Source organism: Myotis davidii, unplaced genomic scaffold, assembly GCF_000327345.1.
Source record: "Myotis davidii unplaced genomic scaffold, ASM32734v1 scaffold173, whole genome shotgun sequence".
Lineage (NCBI taxonomy): Eukaryota > Metazoa > Chordata > Mammalia > Chiroptera > Vespertilionidae > Myotis > Myotis davidii.
The window spans coordinates 3,848,273-3,871,077 of NW_006286303.1; the positions used below are offsets into that span (position 1 = coordinate 3,848,273).

General features: G+C 38.5%; 1 protein-coding gene across 3 annotated transcripts in view; it reads right to left on the reverse strand.

Moving 5' to 3' along the window:
* Positions 1-236: 236 nt before the first annotated feature.
* DCUN1D4 (defective in cullin neddylation 1 domain containing 4) overlaps positions 237-22,805 on the reverse strand; it is a 46,273-nt gene continuing 23,704 nt past the window's right edge. For 2 of the 3 annotated variants that reach the window (XM_015560098.1, XM_015560097.1), the window contains 4 exons: positions 18,852-18,960; positions 5,852-5,956; positions 3,678-3,780; positions 237-3,586 (listed from right to left, as the gene is read on the reverse strand). In XM_015560098.1, coding sequence (XP_015415584.1) covers positions 3,531-3,586; positions 3,678-3,780; positions 5,852-5,956; positions 18,852-18,960 — 373 coding nt within the window. In that variant the 3' untranslated portion in view covers positions 237-3,530. The remainder of the gene's footprint in view (positions 3,587-3,677; positions 3,781-5,851; positions 5,957-18,851; positions 18,961-22,805) is intronic. The other variant, XM_015560099.1, reaches the window with a different exon arrangement.

Below are 22,805 nucleotides of genomic sequence, written 5' to 3' on the forward strand. Positions count from 1 at the left end.
GTATATCTTATTTGTAGAGAGAAAAACACTCAGAGTGGCAGAGAATGATAGCAAAAGGTTAAAAACAGGAAAACTAGGGGATAGGTATATGGATGGGTGTTCATTATATTATCCTATGCTTTTGAAATTTTTCAATATAAAAAGTTGGGAAAAGAAAATAAATAAAAAACAGAACACTTTAAATCTACCTTAAGTAGTATTAGAAGAAAAGCCAGAGAAGAATAATTCACACTCAGTTCTGAAACCAAACACAAATACTTTTTATTTATGAGATATCATTTTACATCAACTCCATTAAAACCTAAAACCAGTTTGCTGTACTCAAGTCAGGTGGCATAACAGTATCTGAGTTAAGCTGGGAGTCACAGGACTTGCACACGTTTATGAATGTAATGCAAATACTGACGACACGAAGCATTCACAGTTATAGGTTAGCTGCTGTTCCTTTAACAGTAGCCCCCGAGAGAAATTATAGAAATTATTTCATGAAAAAAAGCAACCCACGTTTTGGTCTCATTTACAGACACCCAACATTTTAGTTGGTCAATGAATTCTATACATTTATTATACAACATAACATATGAAAGAATAAAAGATAAGGCTTACAGAGGTATTTTAGCAGTTGTAAGATTAAAAACCAAGGGCACAAACAAACTTTTAAAGCTTTCCGTATAAACCTCAAAAGCACTATTAAAAGGAGACTGAGAGGCAATAGGAACCTGTTGCTAAACCAGAAGGTTTATCTAGTCGGACTTAGAAAAAACTTAATTCAGAGTTCATGCTTCAAAAGAGCTGCAGGGGACTTTACAGTGAGTGTTTATGGCAAATCAAATAATGAGCTTTCTAACCTAGTGCAACAGTAAACATCTAGAAGTTGTAGTGTCCGTTACAACAGACTATTGCAAAGTGGAGGTCAAAACAGTGGAGAGAGAGAAAGGATGTGTACTGGGTGATAAAGAAAACCAGAAGGCACCCTAATTTATTTAACATTAGCCAGTAAGTAAGTGTTTGATGACTGCTCAATTTTATGTAACTTAGGGATGCTTTTAAGAAAAGGTACCTTATTATATTGGCTGACTCCTTTTCCTCCCCTTAAAATAACTGCATAAAGCCAAGGAAACCAAGGGCCAAAGAGATTTATTTTTCAAGGAAGTTTACAGATTCGGAATTGTCTACATATGCAAGATTATCTCTTTAGAATACTTTCATATTATACATCATGGAAGTTTCTAGCTGGGATTTCCCCCATCATCAAAACGTTCTTGTGGATGAAATGTAACACCTGCCCTGTAACAGTCCTGAACTTACTTTAGGACTGACTGTGCTTAGTGCTTTAAAACAGCAGTCGCCTACCTTTGGGACCTCACGGACCACCAGTGGTCCGCGGCCAATGATTGGCGACTGCTGTTCTAAAGTCTCTACTCTCTAACAATAACTTTTAAAATACTCTCATCTGTGATTTATATTTATATGTACATTTCTGATTTATTGAACAAATGTAAGAACTGTTGACTTTACAGTGTTTCTGTTGTTTTTTTAATTCACGGGATACCTCTGAAAATGAATCAAGTTCTCCACAGAACTGAACCTACGGCCAATTGCCACTGGAATGACACCATCAGAACGGAGCCCCTTTCAACACATTGGTCTCATGAGCTGTGCTTGCCATCAACATCTCCAATTCTTTCCAGGTATTAATTTGTGCAAACTGGTATGAATTTATAAGGTAGAAGTGACTCCACAATTCCTAAACAAGGAATGATTAAGTATGCTTAATCACTACAGGGATTTTCAAACTTCTGGTTTATTTCACAGCAAACCAAACCTTTCTAATTGGTAGAAAAAAGAATTCTACCAGATCATGATTTTGTGTATGTGCACACACTGTATATACATACAAATTTCTGTCTTTGGTGGTTCAGTTAGAGAAAAAAATAATATGAAAATCTGAACACTGTTTGCAAAGAAACTGTGAAATAGTGGTTAAGAGTAGCATTGTCTGTGTGCTTCTCTCATTGAATGCCATTTAAAGGTTCACATTTAATCCAAAAGATTTTTCAGCCAGATTTTGAAATAATCCAAGCCTCTTCCAATCATGACATGTTCAATCATGAATCTTGCTCACACAGTAGCATTCACCGGTTCAAATGCACCATTAACTTTTTACTTGGTTTAAATCATTAGACTTTTTTTGTTTTCACAAAACTTTAGGGACTAAATCAGTCATTCAATAGCACCAGATAGTTGAGGGGAAAACATGTTATCTACACAGTTCCTAAAGGGTAAGGCAAGGGGAGGGAAATAAAAAACATAAAACACAAACCTAAAAGTTCCGTCCTGTTTACAAGTTCCTCATCCACATAAATAATGGCTATCACCTTTCTGTACAAATGACCCAGGTAACGATGAGCGGCCTCTCCGGGGAAGGTCCTACCATGTAACAGTTAGCGCAATGCTGGTGGTTTCCTATCCACTGCCTGCAATGGACATTCTGCCAGGAAAAGCCTAGCATGAAAGAAACAAAAAGGGAAACAAAACCCCTCTCACTTATAATAGAGTTCTTTTTCAAAACAACTAGAAAATTAGACACCACGAAAGCTTAACTAAAAATTCAAGCCACAACTAAAACTGCTCTGCAATTATCAAATGCCAGTAAACCACTGGGTTTCCATGGAGGAGGCAAACCCAACTTCACTTAGAATGGCATAGAAAGCATCAGCAGACCAAACACTGCCAAGAAGACTGCAAAAGAGAAAGAAAAATCTGCTAAAGCAAGTTTACAAGAGTTCAGAACTATTCTATTTTAAAGAAAAGGTGCAATGTTAATTTATTCATTTGTACCTATAGTCAAAGTACTACAGCTTTTTAACATTAGAAAAGAAAAACCTATACCTTGCATGGTGGAAATGATTGGTGACATGGTTGGTACATGTCTGTATGTTCAAATAATTATAGTTCCATCATTTAAAAATGCTAATATCCAGGTAAACCAATTACATTTGGCATATGCCTCTGCAAAGTTAGAACTCCCACCTCCTTCCAAAAGTTGGCCTCTTGAACAATAAGGTGAATTCTGGCAACATTTACTTATGGTAAAATTCTTCTGTTTTTTGAAATGCTACATTTGAGACCAAGTAAAGTATAATTGGTTCATTTGAAAAAAGGGACTAGAAATATGCCACAAAAATTATTTTTACAATACATTTTTGCAGAAATAATCTCTAGGTGAAGCTTTTTCTTTTTATACACATATACAAAATTTAAACAGCAATATACACATAATCACAGTGAGGACGTTGGCAAATTCACCAATCTGTAGTGTAAATACAAACTGCAAAAGCAGCCTTCCAAGAGAATAATGCTACACAGCAGGCAGAGCTGGCCCATTCAATAGCAAACACCAAAAACGTCCCTGCAAAAGGGAGACAGTGCAAGAAAAGCAGCATGCGCTTTGATACAAACAGCAATTTATGGCTAATGGCTGACATAACTGTGGTAACAGTGACTCTCGCGCTGCTATGCATACAGTCCTAGGACATCTGCTTGTCTTTATACCATTCCACAAACTCGTCCAACAAAACTGGCCCTGGAGAGAAAGAGAAAACAAGACAGCTGAGAAGGACGCGCAAATGGGCCACAAAGTAAAGAGTGCGAGGACACCCAGTGCTGGTACTTACATGCGCCATCTTCGTCGTAGTTGCTGAGGTCAAGGTTAATTGTTCTGCTAAACTCTAGCACATTGCACCACTGGTCTTTGTTAATAACTTTATATTTTGATTGCTGATGGAGGGAAAAGTAATAGGAATTACTGACATAACAAATGGGACGGTGTCAATTGCTGATGAATCAACTTGATACTGTTCATAAAGGTTAACTCTTTTTCCACTGGGTTGTTAAGTACCAGTCTAGGAGGACACTGAGAGAGAGCAAGTAGAACTTAAGATGACAACTTTCATTACAAAAATATTATGGGGCCCAACACAAATGACAAGCACATCAAAGAAACACAATTTTATATACCTAGAAGTGAAATTTCTAGACTGCAAAGGCCCTTTTACATAAAATGGGAGTAACACTTCCTTCATAGAGGTGTTGCAAAGATTAAGAGATAATTTAGGTAACTTACGTAAAGCCCTTCATTCATACTTGGCACACAGGAAGTGCTAAATAAAGCGTAGCTCCATGAATGAGCCCTGATATGACAAGGATGTACTGTGTCAAGCTCTGAGCTCAAGTACACACAGCAGTCGTTGAGGAAGTCTCAGACTAGGTGCTCTAGCCACTGAAGAAATGACTGTTCTAGTAAGTCAAAACTTCAATTTGGTCATAAAAGTAATCAGAATAGCCATGGAGTAGATTCCTATTCCTCTTAGACAAGAAATATGCCATATGTGTATTTTAAAATATAGTGTCATGTGTAAACATTTGAAAATAAAAGCTAGATCCAACAATTTTTTAATCTTAACCACTAATATCAGAAACAGTGGAAAACAAAACAAGCAGACAAAAAGCAAAGAGTTGATCCAATAGTTTTGAGGATGCAAACACAAGAACAGCTGAAAATGAAAGGATTACTGTCTCCTTTTAAAAGAAAAATGCAAACTAATAAGAGAACAAAGCAGACTACAAGTTTCACTTTCTAGGCACCTAAAAGCAAGAACCAGCTGGTGGAGCTCCTGGAACTGCAAAGTCAAACTGGCTTCAGGCAAGGTCCTAGGGCTAAAGGACCCATCACACTCAGGCTAATTCCGCTAAACTCTCTGAGAGCAAGAACCTGTTTCTACTCATTTTCCAAATAAAGCTAACACTTCACGGGATTGGCAAAGAAATTAGAACAGATCACTTGTAGTGTGAACTGTCATGTAAACAAATACTTCTTACATTAAAACTAGTTTTTATACCTTTCTTGAGCAGTTCCAGTTAGTAATGTTACAAGCGATTTTTAAATAACAGTCCTCAAAGAATCGTTATCAGTTGGAAGTTTTTCCAGACAATTACATAAAGTAAGTTGTAAGAAAGATTATTTCAAGAGTGAAGCCAGAGTCAGGACAAGACCTAGGATTTCCTCAAAGACTCAACACCTTCATCCTTTCAAACAGAGGACATTTTAAAAAGGGGTTTGGGGCAAAGAAGAAAAGGGAAGGGGTTTGGGGCTGGAGGACAAGAAGGATGCTATCTATATGACATCCCTAGTAACTCAAACCTCCATCTCATGTACTTCAAACTCCTACCGTATTACATTACATCCAAACTAGCTCCTCATAACCAGCAGCTCAAAGGTATTTATTATTCACCCTTAAAGCAACTGAACAATGATGGGGTACAGTGCTGGATCATTTCTAATATAAATGTGAAGAAAAATTAAACTGAAGGAGATTTTGTCAGTTTGCCTAACACTCAAACTAATTCCTGGTCCCCAAGTTACTTGGAGATAAAAGACGACTACATTACACACTTCTTTTAACAAAAAGGCTGATGCTTATTTTTTAATCTTTGCTTAATAAAAGTGGAAATTCACCTAAAGCCACAAAGGAAAGTAAATCTTGTTTTACTTTTGTTATAAAGAGCAGGAAATCTAAACAAAAGTAAAGCTTTTAAAATGGGGACAAGAGAGGAGCAAAGGACAGAGCAGTAGCTGTTTCTGATGCATCTGTACCGGGAGCGATGCAACACAATAAATTCACACAGACACCCGCAGAGAGAACAGGTCGTTGCTGATTGACAGCAGTTATGTCACCATAATTCCTATAGGCAGAAAGTATAACAAACAGAAAATTACATAAAATGGTTAAAGTACACTTGATAATTCTAAGCAAGCAAAAATACATTCCATAAAATAACAATTTGGTACCTCTAAGAATTGGTGAAAAACTGGAAAAAGGGGCCAGATTTTTCCTAATAACAGTCCCAACATGCACTTGGCAGTGTTAATGTCTAGGCTGCGCTGGTCCTTTTCCTGTTTAACAAACAAAAACAAGGATGAGCCAGATGCCCCAAATAATAAATTCCAATAATCCAAATTTCTATTTCACGTCAACAAGACATTAGCGAACAGCTCATTGACCATTTATCATACACCATAGAATCCCTGGGTCACGACTGAGGTGCGGGGGGGGGAGGCATCAAACAATGGAAGGCTTGCTCACTCTGGTACTATAGAAACATACTGTGAAAAGACTCATGTCAACTGAAATGATCACTCTAATGCAAAAATCAATTAGGTAGTAACAGTATCTACAATTATTTCATAGGATAAATAAAAATCTATAATCACTTGCTGTTTGACATTTACGATAATTACCAAAATCATAATTGCTCACCTCAAACAAAGCCCATAATTTAACTAAATGTTTAATTTAACTAAAGGTTTCAACTTCCATGCTTAGGAATCAGGTTTCCTTAATAACATTTTTCCAATCATTTATTTTGTTGGTAAATGTTTTCCTCGTACCTAAAAAGCATTGGAATTAAATGCAGCTCACAATAAAGGTTGGGGCTGTGGAGCTGCTCTCCAACTAAGGGGTTGTATTCATCCACTTACTCTGGGAGAAAACAGTCTGTCTACTACAGTCCTTCTTACCTTGGATTTGTTGGACGTGAACTCTCCTAGCAGAATACCCCTAACTAGCAACCAAGGGAAAGACAACATTTCATAAAGAAACCAGAAAAAAAGTAGTACATAAACCTGAAATGGGCACATGAAGCTCATTCCACTTATACTTGCCATTAAGGATCCTAATTTCTCATTCTCCACTTTCTTACAAATTTTCATTACAGCACTACAGGTGGGGTTGTTTCTATGTAAATGGACAGAGGACCTGGGGCCATAGGCCTTACATATATCCAAAGCTAGCTTCTAGGCAGTGTCTCACTTCAGTGGAAATTTGCAAAAGTACTTTTCTACAACCGGAGAAAGCTTCTGGCTATCCCATCTAAATGTTCACACCAAATTAAAGGCTGACACTGTGACCATCACTGTCAGCAACATATGCAGCCACGCATATCTCCCGATAAAATACAGCACTAATCCAAGGACGCTAGCAGTGAAGTACTCTTTAGTACACAGAGAATTTCTGGCCTTGACACTAAATTTAAAAGTGAAGGACTTAAACAATACAGCAAATGCAAGGCCTCATTCAACAACAGCAAACACGATAGATGAAGATACGGGAAGATGTGCGATAGGTCTGTCCTTTGGTCTCAGGCATACAACATAATGACCCTCACCAACAGACCAGGAAAGATGGCTCCACATCACCCTGCTCTGTTCCAGGCACACAACTTAAGTCTGGTGACAGTGGGGGTGCCCCAATTCCACAGTTCAATGCAAACAGGTGGGGCATCCTTTCCACAGCATTCTCTGCCTGTCCTTTGGCCACGCACAGCATCCTGTTCAGGACCATAGTACTTAGTCCTGATGGAGAGGAGGACAAGAAAAAAGGTGCTCTAGAGACTGTCCACCTTTTGCCAATCAAGCCTCATTGGTTTGTTACACTGCAAAGGCTTCTACTTCTGTGACACACTGTGCAAGAAATGCAAACTTCCTCTTACCCTGTAACACAGGTGTAGCAGATGGCAACAGCACACCATACTGTGAAGCAATCCGCATGAAAAATGAGTACACTGCTGAAAACACACGTGGCACCACAGGACTGGGCCGAAGTTCGCCTGTTGAACAACAGCCCATGCAGCACCAGGCTGACAGCACTGGTGCTTGGGAAAAGTTTTCCCTTGGAAAAGTTTGTAATCATTCACTAAATCTAAAATCATTGGTCTTGCCATGACACATATTGTGCCTTTTCCCCCACATCATCAACGCCTATGTCCCCATCACAATGGACATACACCAAGATGACAAAAAGAAAAAAAAGATACAAAAGACCTGGACAAGACTCTGCAACAATATAATCATCTGACAAACTGATGATCATGAAGGACTTCAATGTATGTTTGGTTGGCAGTGATGCCCAGACGGAGAAAGGCATCAGACTCACAGGACCGGAAGCTGAACAGCACTCACTCACTCCTGCTCTGCAAGGGTGCCAGCCAGCAGCTCTCAATCACTACCACCATCTTCTGCCTAGCAAATAAGAGAGAGATATTATGGATGCACTCAAGATCTGAACAGTGGCAACTCGCTGGTAACCAATGTTGCCGGTGGGTAGATTGGAGGCTACCTGCAAAAGTCCATAATTGGAAACACTCAAAATTCCTAGGAACAACACAGTCGAGAGACCCCACAACAAAAAGCTACTGAACATCAACATGGAGACACGCCCGGGGGTTCTCTGACAGCAATGATCCTAATGGCATTCTCTGCCAAGGAGTTCCCAATGAAAAGTTACATGAATCTCCCACAATGCTATGAAGCAGGGCATTTAAAAAATGATAATCACCATAACTCATTCAAAGAGTATAGCAAAGCCATCTAGAAGCTCCTCGCAAGAAATCGCAGCAGTGTACTGCAACACTGACCCTGCGGGCAGGCGCCTACTCCCAGGTCAGTCTAAGCAGAAAGAACCTTGAGACAGGCTGTCAAGAGTCAATCAGCATCCCCAGCAAGCCCATCAAGGTGAAAGAAGAAATGAAACTTTTCTCCCTGTCCCTCTCTTGACTCCAGATGTGCTGGTATGTATTTCATAAATTTTAATTTACATATGAGATCAGGCCTCTCAGTGGTACAGCTATAAAACCAAAGGATCCTCCTCTGAATATTCTAAGTTATGTGTTGTATATGGAATAAATGCACTCTGCCAGCTAAAGACTAGTAATAGCTAGTGTACAGAATAATGACATTTTACTAAGGTCTGATTTGAAGTTCTAATATGAAAAAAAATAAATTACTGCCTTTGTTTATGTAAGGCTATTCCAGTATAACTCTTCCTATGATATGTGAAAACTAAGCATTTTTTCTTTAAATGGTGCAAATGACTTAAGAAACAATAAATGAACAAATAGGTAACTGTATGTATGCAAATGTAAATATTATAAAAATGAACCTCTAACCGTCTAGGTATCCAGATATGCTATTCAGAGGCCCCCAACTATTTCAGATGACCTATTTTCAATTTTCACAAAGCTTTGATAGCTTAAGACCTGTATGTGAAAAGGGGGACATTTAATGATTAAAATCATTAGGATAAAAAATCTTCAACAGGAAAAACACTCCTAAGATTTTCAAGAATTAGTTGTTCTAAAAAAAAAATATATAAGCGACCATGATTCACAAACAGTGGCAACCAAGTAAGAAATTGGTATGTGAAATCAAAAGGACTAAAATGAAGACCTATGACATACATCACAGAATTCCATCTGAGACCACAGGGATTATAAAAAATAGCGAAAATCCAGTTCTCCTTAAACACAGCTCCCTAAGTCAACAGACACAGGTAAAAATAGAGAGCTTTATCTTGAATCTTAAATAATGTGATTCAGTTTATAAAATGGAAAATTAAGTAAATCAGTTTTTTTAATTTTTAAAAAATATATTTTTTATTGACTTCAGAGTGGAAGGGAGAGGGAGAGAGAGAAATATCAATGATGAGAGACAATTATTGATTGGCTGCCTCCTGCACACCCCACACTGGGGATCAAGCCCACAACCCAGGCATGTGTCCTTGACCAGAATCGAACCCTAGACCCTTCAGTCCACAGGCTGATGCTCTATCCACATAGCCAAACCGGCTAGAGCTAAATCAGTTTTTTTAATGAGAGCTGGGTTTCTTCCTTTTTAATATACATTTTAAAAAACCACACAAGTCATAAAAACCAAGAGTATCATCCCACTGGGAAAAATGAATCTAAATAATTACGCTCTTAGAACGTACCCAGCATTATTTACAGATACACTGTTTGCGAGGTAATTAATTAAGCTTAACTATTTCCTTAACAAAAGAAAAAAAAATCTGCCAATGGGCACAGTCTTTCCCCATGATTTTATTTGGTAGAGATTCTATTACTAAGCATTACTCTCGGAAAATAATGAGGTTTTGTGCAGGCACCTAAGTAATGTTAGTGAGTAATAATTTAAACAACTAGTTCTAATTCTATGATTAACTTTTATTGAGAATTTAATCTGAGCCAGAAATTGTTCCAAGTGCCTTATACTTAAATTCATTTAATACAACAACCCTTTTAGGATAGGCATTATTATTAGCCCCAATCCTATATAATAAACGCCTAATACGCAAATCGGCCAAACAGCGGAACCACTGGTGGAACGACTGGTTGCTATGACACGCACTGCCCAGGGGGCAGATGCTCAACACAGGAGCTGCCCTCAGCCCACAGGCCCCAGGCCAGCCAATGCGGTGCCAGCGGGGGCCCCACCAGTTGCCCCACAGATCAGCCCTTATTGCCAGCCAGGCCTAGGGACTCTACCAGTGCATGAATTTCATGCACTTGGCCTCTAGTTTATAAATAAGAAAACTGAGGCAAGGGGGTTAAAATGACAGTAAGTGGTAAAGCTGGGACTTGAACCTGGAAATCTCATTCCAAACCTTCATTGTGGACCACCTTGCTTCCCTGAGAAGTGATGAGGAAAAAGAGATTTAAATATAAACACACACAGTCCAATTAGCTTTATAAGTAATTGCTGAGCAAATCTGTGTCTGTAATAACTAAGAGTAATTTTTTAACTGAGGTATAATTGACACACAATATTGTATTAGTTTCAGTTGTACAACATAGTGACTCAACCTTTACATACATTATAAACAAAGAGTAATCTTAAAGATAAAACTGCCAAGGTTTTCAGGGTAACAGACCTGGGATCAGATGACCATATTCTCCCTACTCTTGTCTTCACCTAACCTACTTTTTCTTTCCTTTGTAATTTCCAACTAAAAATATGAGAAAAAAGTAGAGAGCTGTGTGTGTGGTGTGTTGCGAGAGTTGTGTGGAGAGGAAAACAAACAGATTGACAAATACAGTAGTGAAGAAGTGAGAAACTGACTCAAATTAGAAGAGGATGTGAATCAAAATAGTCCTAAGAGACTGAGGTTAGAGTCAGACAGAATTCTCTGATGAACAGAAGACCCAGCAGATTTTCCTTAGCAAATTATATGAGTAACAGCCACAATCACTTTAGCTTAAATTGAAATAACTAAGCTATTGTTTTACTTAGAGAAAGAAAATTCATTAACTTTAGTATGCGTGAGCTCTTCCATCTTCCAGAAACACCTCCTCAGAGACAGGAAACAGAAGCAGCACTAGTACCTAGTGCTAGAGAAGTGAGTGCACCAAGGGATGGCGAGGTTCTGCCTCTAGAAAGCCCTGTTTACAGCTTCTTCCTAAAGCTCTGTTTCAAGGAGAAAGCAGACTCCCTGCAACCACAGAAGTCTCCCACTCTCCTCTTGCTCACCTTGAAGTCCTCCTTTCTCTCCACCTCTCAGCTTCTCCTAATGTCACTTCCTCGTTTCATCTGGACCCTTCTCAATCACTCTAGGAGGGCTCCTCTCAACTGGCCTCTGCCCTCCGCCCACACACTTCTCCCTCTCAGTCCATCCCATTATCCTCTCCTGTCCGCATCGAGCTGGACCACACCATTAGAACAGAATCCAAGAGCAGCTCACTATAAATTCATGGTGTCTACTCTTGGCCGGGCCAAGATGCTACTGTTATCAGCCCAGCATTTATCCTTTTCAAAATTCCAAGTCTCAACTCTCTCCGGGACTTCAGCATAGTACCCTGCCTCTAAGACAGAGAATGTAAACAAATCAAATTTAACTGATATTTAACAATTACCCCCAAACCAACAAAAAAATACTGTATTTAGTCTTTTATATCATTCTCTTTGCCCATTCTTAAAACTCTCCAGGTCCTTTCAAAAAGGCAAATCAAGAAAAAAATGGCTGTTTTAGTTAAATGAATTCATACAATATTTATTTACATAATAAATAAAAATTATATTGGGAGGAAAAACCCTATGCATGAATATACTGAGACAAAATTCCACTTGAATGAGAGAACTGGCCATTTCAGCCCTGGAATTTATATCCCACCATCTTCCTCTTAACAAGATCCCATAGGATGGGGACAGCTGTGAGTCAGGGAAGGTGAGGTGGGTTCTGTGCAGAGGACACTGGCCTGCACCTCAAGGACAGAGCTCGGGCCATGTTGTCTCCTCCACTCTGGCTCTGTTTATTCATCTGCATAATGACAAGACTAGACCAAATGACTTCTTATGGTTTCTGTTAGCTGCAAAGTTTCATGCGTTTATGTATCCATATCACTATAAATAAATGCAAGTCAAAATATATTAGGAGAAAAAGAATATAACTTGATAGCCAAATACTATTTTTAGTTGGCTATAAAATTTGAAGGCGAAGAAAAAAAATGATCACACCCTTAGAACTACAATCTGGGTGGAGATGTTAAAAGGGTAATTTTATCATATTCTGGTATTGTACTATAGTTTCTTTCCTGGTATATTAAAGCGTAATATTTAACATATGCCATTGTTATTTCCAACAGACAATATTTAGGATAGTGAACTATCAGAAAGTTTCATTTCCATTACAAGTTTGATTTTCAAAGATCTGTTATGTTATTAGTTACCACCTTTAGGACTCATTTTTGTAGAAAAGAGATTGGAGGGATAAAAAGCTGAGTTCTGCTTCTAACCAAGATGGAGTTAGAGGAACTAGATCTCCCTTTTCACTTCACACAGTGGACAACAGGCAGCACAGGACTGTGACCCCTGAGAAAAAGGAAAGATAAGGTAAGCCCTACAGTGATACCAGCTTACTGTGTGGAGGTGGTCTCCAGGCCACAGACATGAAGGGGGAACCCAAACCCAGCCCGGCAACCTTGCTAAGTTGGAAAAGACAGAGTCTGAGGGGACGAAGATGACTACAATCTGTGGTTCAAAATACCAGCCAAGTGGGAGCTGCACAGAGAGAAATCCGGAGCTCTGCAGTGTCTCCCCAGTCTGAGTCTGGGGAAAGACCACTAAAAAAGTGTGAGCAGGACTTCCCAGAGCTCCCACCGGGCTGCGGACAGTCTGTATTTCCACGAGCCAGAGTGGAAGGATCTCCTAATCCAGGGCCTTGAGCAGCAGAATCCTGAAAAGGGCACTGCTTTCCGAGTGGGGCTCAATCTTCCTTAACCAGCCCTTTCAAAGAAACAGATTCCATGTAACTTAACCATATGCCAGAAAAAAAGTTAAATCCAACGCTATTTAAAAGAATGAAAAAAGACAAATCATTTATCATATCCAACATCCAATCAAAATAAAAAACCTCTAGGAAAGTAAAGAAGCTATAAAATACGACTCATGTCCAAGATAAAAATTAACCAATAGAAAGAGACCCAGAAATGGCAGGGATGATGGAACCTGAAGACAAAGTTGTTAATACACCTGTAATAAATATGTTCTGGATGTTCCAGGAGGAAGAAAATATTATCATGATGAAGAGAGAAATGGAACATACAAAAAGAGACCCAAATGGAACTTCTAGAGATGAAAAATAACAGTATCTGAAATGAAAAAATATATACTGGTTAGGAATAACAGCAGATTAGACACTACAGAAGAAAATATTAATATTAGAAGGCATGTAAAGATTTTTTTAAAATATTAGAAAACATGGTAATCAAAACTACTAAAGAAACAGAAAAGGAGAAAAACCTGAAAAAAAACTGAACATGTCATCAGAGGCCTGTGGGACAATATCAAGCATCTAACATAGGTATAACTAGAGCAGAGCAAGAACAGAAAATATATTGAAAGAAGTAACAACTGGCCCTAGCTGGTTTGGCTCAGTGGATACAGAGCTTCGGCATGTGGACTGAAGGGTCCCAGGTTTGATTCCGGTCAAGGGCACATGCCTGGGTTGTGGGCTAGATCCCCAGTAGGGGGCGTGGCAGGAGGCAGCCAATCAATGATTTTCTCATCATTGATGTTTCTATCTCTGAAATCAATAAAAATATTTTTTTTTAAAGAAAAGAAATAACTGAAAATTTTTCCAATTTAATACAAACTACAAGCTCACATATTAAAAAAACCTCAACAAGCCTTAACCAGAATAAACATAAAGAAAATTATGCCAACGCACATTGTAATCAGCTTGGGAAAAGCAGTGAAGAGAATAAAAGCAGTCAGAAAACAAGACGTTCTGTTCAAAGGAATAATGAACAACACTAGGCTTATCATCAGAAGCGACCCAAGACAGAAGACAATAGAGCAATATCATTAAGGTACTGAAAAAATAGTCCATCAACCTAGAATCTTTAAAACAGAGAAGTACTTTTCTAAATTGAAGGGAAAAATAAAAGCTTAGAGAATTCATCATCAGAAGACCTGTACTATGAGAAATGTTAAGGAAAATTTTTTAGGCAGAAGGCAAATGATATCAGATAGAAATCTATTATCTCTACAAAAGAAATGGAGAGCACAGAACTAATATATATTTGGGTAAATATAAAAGACATTTTTACCAAAATGATAATACAATATATGCTATGGTCTAAATGTTTGGGACCAATGGGGAGGAGGGTAGCAAGATAGGATATATAAACTTAACCATACCATAAATTACATTAAATGTAAATGGTTTAAGCATCCCAAGACAGATATTGTCAGACAGACTTAATTATATGCTATGTATAAGAAATTCATGTTAAGCCCTAACTGGTTTGGTTCAGTGGATAGAGCGTCGGTCTCAGGACTGAAGGGTCCCGGGTTTAATTCTGGTCAATTGCACATGCCCAGGTTGGGGGCTCGATCTCCAGTAGGGGGCGTGCAAAAGGCAGCCAATCAATGATTCTCTCTCATCATTGATGTTTCTATCTCTCTCTACTTCCCCCTTCCTCTCTGAAATCAATAAAAATATATTTTTTTAAAAAAGAAATTCATGTTAAAACCCTAACCCCCGCAAGTGATAGTATTAGGTGAGGCCTTGGGGAGCTAATTAGGCTCCACCCTCATGAATGTGATTAGTGCTCTTATAAAAGAGACCCAGGAGAGGTCCCTCCTCCCTTGCAATATTGTAAGGTTACAGCCAGCTGGCTCTCACCAGACATCTAAATCTGTCTGACCAGTCGGTACCTCTGTCTTAGACTTCCCAGCCTCCAAGAACTGTGAGAAATAAATTTCTGTTGTTTATAAACTACTCACTCCCTGGTATTTGTTAGGATAGCCTAAATAGACTAATATAATATATTGTCAGATTTATAGCACAGGTATAAGTAAAATGTATGACAATAACAGCAAAAAGTATGGGAGAGCAAAATGAAAGCATACTGCTGCAAAGGTTCTTGCATTATACATGAGGTGATAAATTATTATTTACAGAAAACTTCTGAAAATTTAAAGATACATACTGTAAAGCCTATAGCAGCCACAAGAAAAATGAAACAGAGAAATATATAGCTAACAAGGCAATAGTGGAAATAAAAGGAAATCATAAAAAAAAACCTCAATCCAAAAGAAATCATGAAAAGAGGAAAAAAGGAACAAAAACCATATGGGATAAATGTGAGTGTGTGTGTGTGGGGGGGGGGTAGAAATAGCAAGATAGGAGATATAAACTTAACCATACCATAAATCACATTAAATGTAAATGGTTTAAGCATCCCGAGACAGATATTGTCAGAGAGACCCAACTGTATGCTATCTATAAGAAATCCACTTTAAATATAAAGACACAAACAGGTTAGAAGTAAAAGGATGAAAAAAGACATATCTTGCAAGTTTAAACAAAAGAAAGCTGAGTGGCTATAGACTTCAGAACAGGTATTACCAGAGATAGAGACATTTCATAATGGGCCAATTCTTCAAGAAGACACAATAATACTAAGTGTATCTCTACCTAATATCTGAGCTTCAAAATACATGAAACAAAAAATAATGGTATAAGTGACAGGAGAAATATTATAGTTGGAGAGTTCAACATTGCCCTCTCAGTAATTGATAGAACGAGTAGGCAGAAATCAATAAGGATATAGAAGACTGCGCAACACTACCCACCAACCTGCCCTAACTGATGTCTCCGACACGCTCCGCAGAGCAGCAGAGACTATTCCTTCTTGTCTGGTCCACATTAAACATTCATCACAGCAGACCACATTCTGGACTATAAATCAAGCCTCCATACACTTAAGTGGACTTAAATTATACAGGGCATGCTTTCTTACCACAATGGAATTAAACTAGGTATCAGTAATAAAAAAGATTACTTGGAAAATCCTAAAAACTTGGAAAAGAACATAAACAACATGCTTCGAAATAACCAGAGTACAAAAAAAAAATCACAGGGGAAACTATTTTAACCGAATGCAAATGAAAATACAGTGTCTCCAAACATGCAAGCTAGAGCTAAACAAAACAAATCAAAAAAGGGATTCAGTAACAAGTTTATCTCATAGCATAATTTAGCTGAACAGTGGCTGTTATTCATCATTACATAAAGCAGCTTAATTCACTGATATTTACTGATCCTCTCCTTAAAAGCAAAGAATCCTGCTGGCTGTTCCTGGGGATAGTCCCTTAATTTGGCAGATAAAATTAAAATTAAGGCCTTTACCTAAACTCCAAAGCCAAGCTAGACAGAGGAGACAGAAATGCCACATAAGTGAATGCACTGATCCCTCCAGTGCAAAGAGAAGCAGGCAAGGCTGTGTGAGAGGGGAAGCATGGGGCTTGGGTTTAGAAGCCTCACAATACAAAGGGCTGAGTGAGTACAAATAGGCCTCTAGCTAGAGGTGCAGTGGGACAAAAAACAGAAAGCAGAAAGGCCAAAAGGCAGGTGGCAGGTTCAGTGAACAAACAGCTAATTCAACTTCACTACAACACAGGCATCGCCTAAGAGAGGAGGCTTGGGACTGGACTGTTAAGGGCCTGGAGTGACCTGCAGACTGGACTTGAAGCCAGACCCTGGGTGTGAGTCCTGGGTCTACTGTGGACTAATAATGGGACCATAGTCCCATCTCTCCATTCTCTGAAGCCCACTTTCCTCCTCTGAAAAGTAGACACCGAGAATCCCAGTCAATCACTCAGAGTGCTGTAGGAGCAACTGCACCACCCCATGGTGAAGCACTAGGAGACACAAAGGCAGAGGGAAGGTACTGAAGGCTTCTGTGAGCTGGAGGGTGGCAGAGAAACCCTGGGCGGAAGGAAGATGAATGACACCCTCCTGATGTGAATGCTGGATGAGAAGAATGTGAAATAAGGCTAGCGTAGCAGTGCAGGCAGAGTAACAAGGGCCTCAACCAGTGAGGCTGTAGGAAAAGCACCAGGAAGAGGCAACCAAAGGAGCCCTCAGGAGATGGGTCCAGAGACTGACTGAGGATGAGATGGGAAGCCAGGGAGGAATAAAGTGGAACGTGGGTCTAAAGCAGTGGACATGTGGGAGAATTTGACTCCCAAACAGGGAAGTTAGAAAATAAGCCCTATATTCTAGATGTAAAGCTTCTAAACAAATTTTGACCTATACAATAAGAAACAGCTGACTATGGAAGGAAAATAATATCTCATGTAAGAAAAATTTAATCCTAGAAACTATGCATCTATTCTAAAAGTATCAGGTGGCAAACCACTTCTATATACAAATGCTATTCAGTAAAACATTATAGCTGAATTTTACCATATAATTTCTGACAAGAATTTTTATGCATATTGTCATTTTATTCGAAGGTTGCAATAAATGCAAAAATTCACAAGTGAAGACACCACAGGAAACTACTAAAGTATTATTGTAGATGCACCAGAATTCACTACCGAATAAATCTTTTGTGTTGAATCGACAATGTCAAAGCAGGTAAAATGTGAAAAAAAATCAGCATGATGGTAGGGGGAAAAAATCATTTTTTTAAACTGAGTTTTCTGCTTTAATAAAAAATTCATTAAAAAATGTAATCAGCCCTGGCCCGTGTGCTCAGTGGTTAGAGCACAGGTTCTGCAATTAAAGGTGGGGGTTTGATTCCTAGTCAAGGGCACGTACCTGAATTGCAGGTTTGATTCCTGGCCCCAGTTGGGGTGCCTGTGAGAGACAACCAATCAAAGTGTCTCACATCAATGTTTCTCTCTCTTACTTTCTCCCTCCTCTCCCCCTCTCTCAAAAAAAAAAAAGCAATGGGAAAAATATCCTCAGGTGAGGATTAACCACAAATACAAAAAAACAAAAAGTAATCAATCAAGAAAGCCTAGTCACCTGAATCCACTGAACACACAAACATAACAGAAAACACCATCCTTAAATAAAGTATAGTTGTATGAGCTGCGGATTGTGTGTGAATCAACACAATGCTAACTAGTGACCCAGGATTCTACCTAAGGTTATCAGGCTGAAAAATAAAACCTTATTTCACACCAATAGAACCACTGTCGCATACTTGAACCTGATTGACTATGTAACAATATGATCACCTTTCAAAATGATTAGAAATTACGTTTGAATAATGTCCATTGAAATTAGGTTAGGTTTAAATTTTTTTTAAAAAAGTCAAGTAATTTCTAAAACAATATAGCACCCAAAGTATAAATAGATTAGATTAGCTCATTCCAATAAACTCAATGAGTGAAGGTTTGTTGTTTCATGAAAAGAGCTTTTCCAAGCTTATCTAAGAGATACTTAGAACAGTGTCTATTATCTATTACATGCCCATTTACAAATTACGCCTAAGACAATGGAAAGAGCCATTCAAGGTCTGCCCTACAGCTTTGTGCTAACATACTATATTTTTGCTCAGAATCAGTTGGTATAGAAAGTGTACATGTAGAAAGAAACTAACTAGAATCCTGGGAGTAATATACCTAACTTCTTAGATGTAGTATTAAAACAATCCTCAAAAGGCAATCGGAAGGGGGAGGGAGGAGAGGGAAACATCTGGATGGGCTCCAGAGAACTCACCCGTGCAAAGTCAAACGCATATCTGTAAATAAGTTTAAAGTTTGTAGAATCATTTAATAATGATCTTAAGTAATCCAAAGTATTTCTGAGTTTTTCTGTTGTATCACATCTAGAAAAACAGAATAAAGGCAAATTATAACCTGAGTTTTTTCTTAATAGTGGCAGTAATATAAAAACACAATACCAAAAGACAGAATAAAAACTATGGAGTTGGGACACATCCACAATGACCTATTTTTCCTACACTTTTTATTTTTAAAAATTTCAACTGTACAGGAAAGATGAAAGAACCATTAATAAGCACCCATATGCCCATCCCCCCGGTTCACAATAAACACTCCCACTTGTGCTCTCTCTCACATACACACACTTTTTTCTGAATCATTTGAAAGCAAGTTGTCAACAAAATGACACCCTAAACACTTAAATACCATCATCACATTTAATATCCTATCAGTGTTAACTTTCTTAGCTAATATACAACCCACATTGTCAATTTCCCAATTGTTCCCCCAATTTTCTTTATAGCTGTGGATTTCTTTCAATCATAATCCAATTAAGACTCATGCATTGCTTTTAGTTGTCATATCTCCTTAGTCTATGGAAGGGTGTCCTGCCTTTTTGCTGTCGTTCTTGAAAATGTCATTTTGAAGAGATCAGACTAGTTGTTTTATAGAATCTCAATTTGTCAGGTAAGCCCTAACCAGTTTGGCTCAGTGGATAGAGCATCGGCCAGCAGACCAAGGGTCCCAGGTTCGATTCTGGTCAAGGGCATGTACCTTGGTTTCAGGCACATCCCCAGTGGGGAGTGTGCAGAAGGCAGCTTATCGATGTTTCTTTCTCATCGATGTTTCTAACTCTCTATCCCTCTCCCTTCCTTTCTGTAACAAATCAATAAAATATATATTTTTAAAAAATTTGTCAGGTAATTTTCCTAGAGCTGTATTTAGGTCAAGCATGTATGATAAGAACACTACACATGATGTCCTTCCTGGTGTAGCCCAGGAGGAGGCTGACACATCACTCTGTCCCATCACTGGTGACACTGAGCTGATTCATTTGGATAAAGTGGTGTCCACTAGATTCCCCAGGTAAAGACACTTTTCCCTCGGAAATAGTACACAGTTTGTGGGATATCTTAAGACTCTGAATCCTGTTCCTCAAAAACCTTCACTTGGTGGTTTTGCCATCCATTGATGATAGCTGGCTGAATTGATTCTACATTTGAAGGTCCAAATTGGTGATTTTTCCAACTCTATCATGCTTTTATACTTACGGCTGGAATTCTTCTCAAAAGAAGAGCTCTACTCAACACCTTTCTTTTTTGGGGGGAGTTAAGGAATTTTTGCTTTTTATTCAGTGTTATAAGCTATTACTGTCTTTATTCTTTTTGATGAACAAACTGTTCTCATTTGAGCTATGGCCCCTTCAAGCTGCTCCAGTGTCCTTCTGACATGCCCCCATCAGTCTTTCAGCACATCTTCACTTTCTGGCACAAGATATTCAGCTCACTTTGTACTTTCCCTGCCTCAGACTTGAAATCAGCTATTTCTCAAGAAAGCCCTGGTGGTGATAATCTATTTTTACAGGAAAGTGACACACTGTTTACTTTTTCTAAGGAAGTACAATAATTGGTTATTTTTACAAACTGATTTTCTGCTTATAATATCTAGCTCTTAAAAAATGAGAACCAGAGTCCCTACTTTCACCGGCAATATTCAAGCTTTTCAATGCTGCATTTCTCTGTTTCTCTGTAGAGCTTTTATCTACTACTAAGTATATAGCCCATACACATGACAAATATTATCAATGTAAATATTGTAAATACTTTATAAATGAAAATATAGTTCATAATAGAACACACTGATCTATTTTTAGCAATACATTTGTGAAAGCTAAATATAAAAAAAGTCCTCATGATCTACTGAAACAAAATATCTAAAAGCCAAAAAAGAAAGTAAATATTTCATTTATGAGTCTACAACTAAACAGAATGTTCTCTATTTCTTGCTAATGTTTGAAAACTAAAAGAATATATATATTTTAGAAGTCAGAAATGGCTTCTTTAAGTAACATGTAAATTGAGAGCTAAAAGAAGAAACTCAATGTTTTTGGAGAGAATGGCTTTCCAGATAAAAAGAACAGCATGTGCAGAGACCTAGTGGTAGAAGGGAGTGTAGAAAGTCCAAAGACGAAAAGAAAACCATTGTTAAGTAGACTAGGTAGAGTAAGAGGGGAAGTGGTACAAGATGAGGCTGAAAGGGAGATGGGACCAGACCATAAAGAGTTTCTGTGGCCCACAGTGTTTATTTTTTAATTGAGTCCTAGAGCCAATGGAAGCCACCTCCTGCCATGGGAGAGACCAGGATCAGGCATTTTGAAAGGCTCACTCTGGAAGAAAGGGGGAGAACTGATAGCCTAATTTGAGATGTAGGGCCAGTACCCAACTGAGAGACAAGAGAGGATAAAAGGACAGGATACACAAGAAAGCAGTAAGTGGGAGCAGAGCTCACTTTGCATTGGGCACTCTACAGTATGGTTTTATTTATTACCATGTATATAAATAAATAATATTAATAATATGGGAAGGGTCAATGCTAACTCCAAAACATAAGGTCGAGCGAGGTCCCTGCTCTTCAGTGGAAAGGAAAGTTAAGTATCAAAGCCACAGGAAATTGGCCAGATTATGATGGGTAATTTAGTTCAGTCCTGCTCAATGGGAAGAGGAGCAGTTGTTTGTTTCAATAGATTCAAGGACAGGAAGCCTTCATTTAGATAAGGCAAAATGTCAAGTTCTGCAGCATGCCTGGGCGTGAGTCCAGCACTCTGGCAAAAGATGTCCCCGTGTTTCAAAGACTAGAGATCTTGTCTGGAGTGTACAGCACAAAATGCCCAAGTAACATTTCAATTTTATATATCTATAAAGGATAGTTACCTGGGTTAGAGATGATATTGTCAACAAAGAATTTAATCTGCTTTAAAAAGGACTTTGTCAGGCAGACCCTCTGGACCAACCACTTGGGAAGCAGGCCACTGAGTCACCAGGTCTGAACCAGAGGTTGCCATCTAGTGGCCACTCAACAAGCTCCTTAGCAGAAGTGTCAGCTCTTACAAAGGGCCTGTGAAGAAACAGGCTTAGAAAGTAAGCAACCAGCAGAGATTTTTCAGGAAGCAGCCATATCTTCAATCCTTTCTGTGAACCATGCATAAGAAAACACAGATGCTGCAGAGTGACAGTGCCACACTGCTACCAAACAAAATATACACATACAGTGGGATCATTTCTTGAGTCTCACTGCTACAAACAACTTGGAGTAAACATAAATCAAGACAATAATCCTCAAAAGTTATAAAATCAAAGGAAGTTCTCCCCCATTTCGTGGAAAAGGCCTTCACCCCTTTACTCAGTCAACCCAAAGATACTTTCCCAACCCACCATCAGTTCTATGCAGTTAGCTACCACGCTAACACACTTCGTTTTTAACTTAAACATCCTTACAAAACGGCAATTTTCAACCTTTCGCATCTCACAGCACATGTCAACTAATGACTAAAATTCTGTGGCACGCCAAAAACTATATATTTTCTCAATCTGACAAAAAATTAGGTATAATTTTGATTCATTCAAAACGGACAGCTATTGTTGTTGGTTGTTGTCATTTTTAAATTTGGTAATCAAAGGGAAAAGAGGTCAGTGCCTCTGACTAAATAGTCAGATATTGCATGTTTTCAAAATTCTTGTGGCACACCGGTTGAAAATCAGTACTATAAAGCTTAATTCATCAGCAGTAGCCTTAGTGCATGTTGGAACAAGGCAATCCTATCTAATAAAAGAGAAACATGGTAATTAGCGTACAACCGCTACCCTTCCCATTGGCTAATCAGGGCAATATGCAAATTAACTGCCAGCCAAGATGGCGGCCGGCAGCCAGGCAGCTTGAAACTAACATGAGG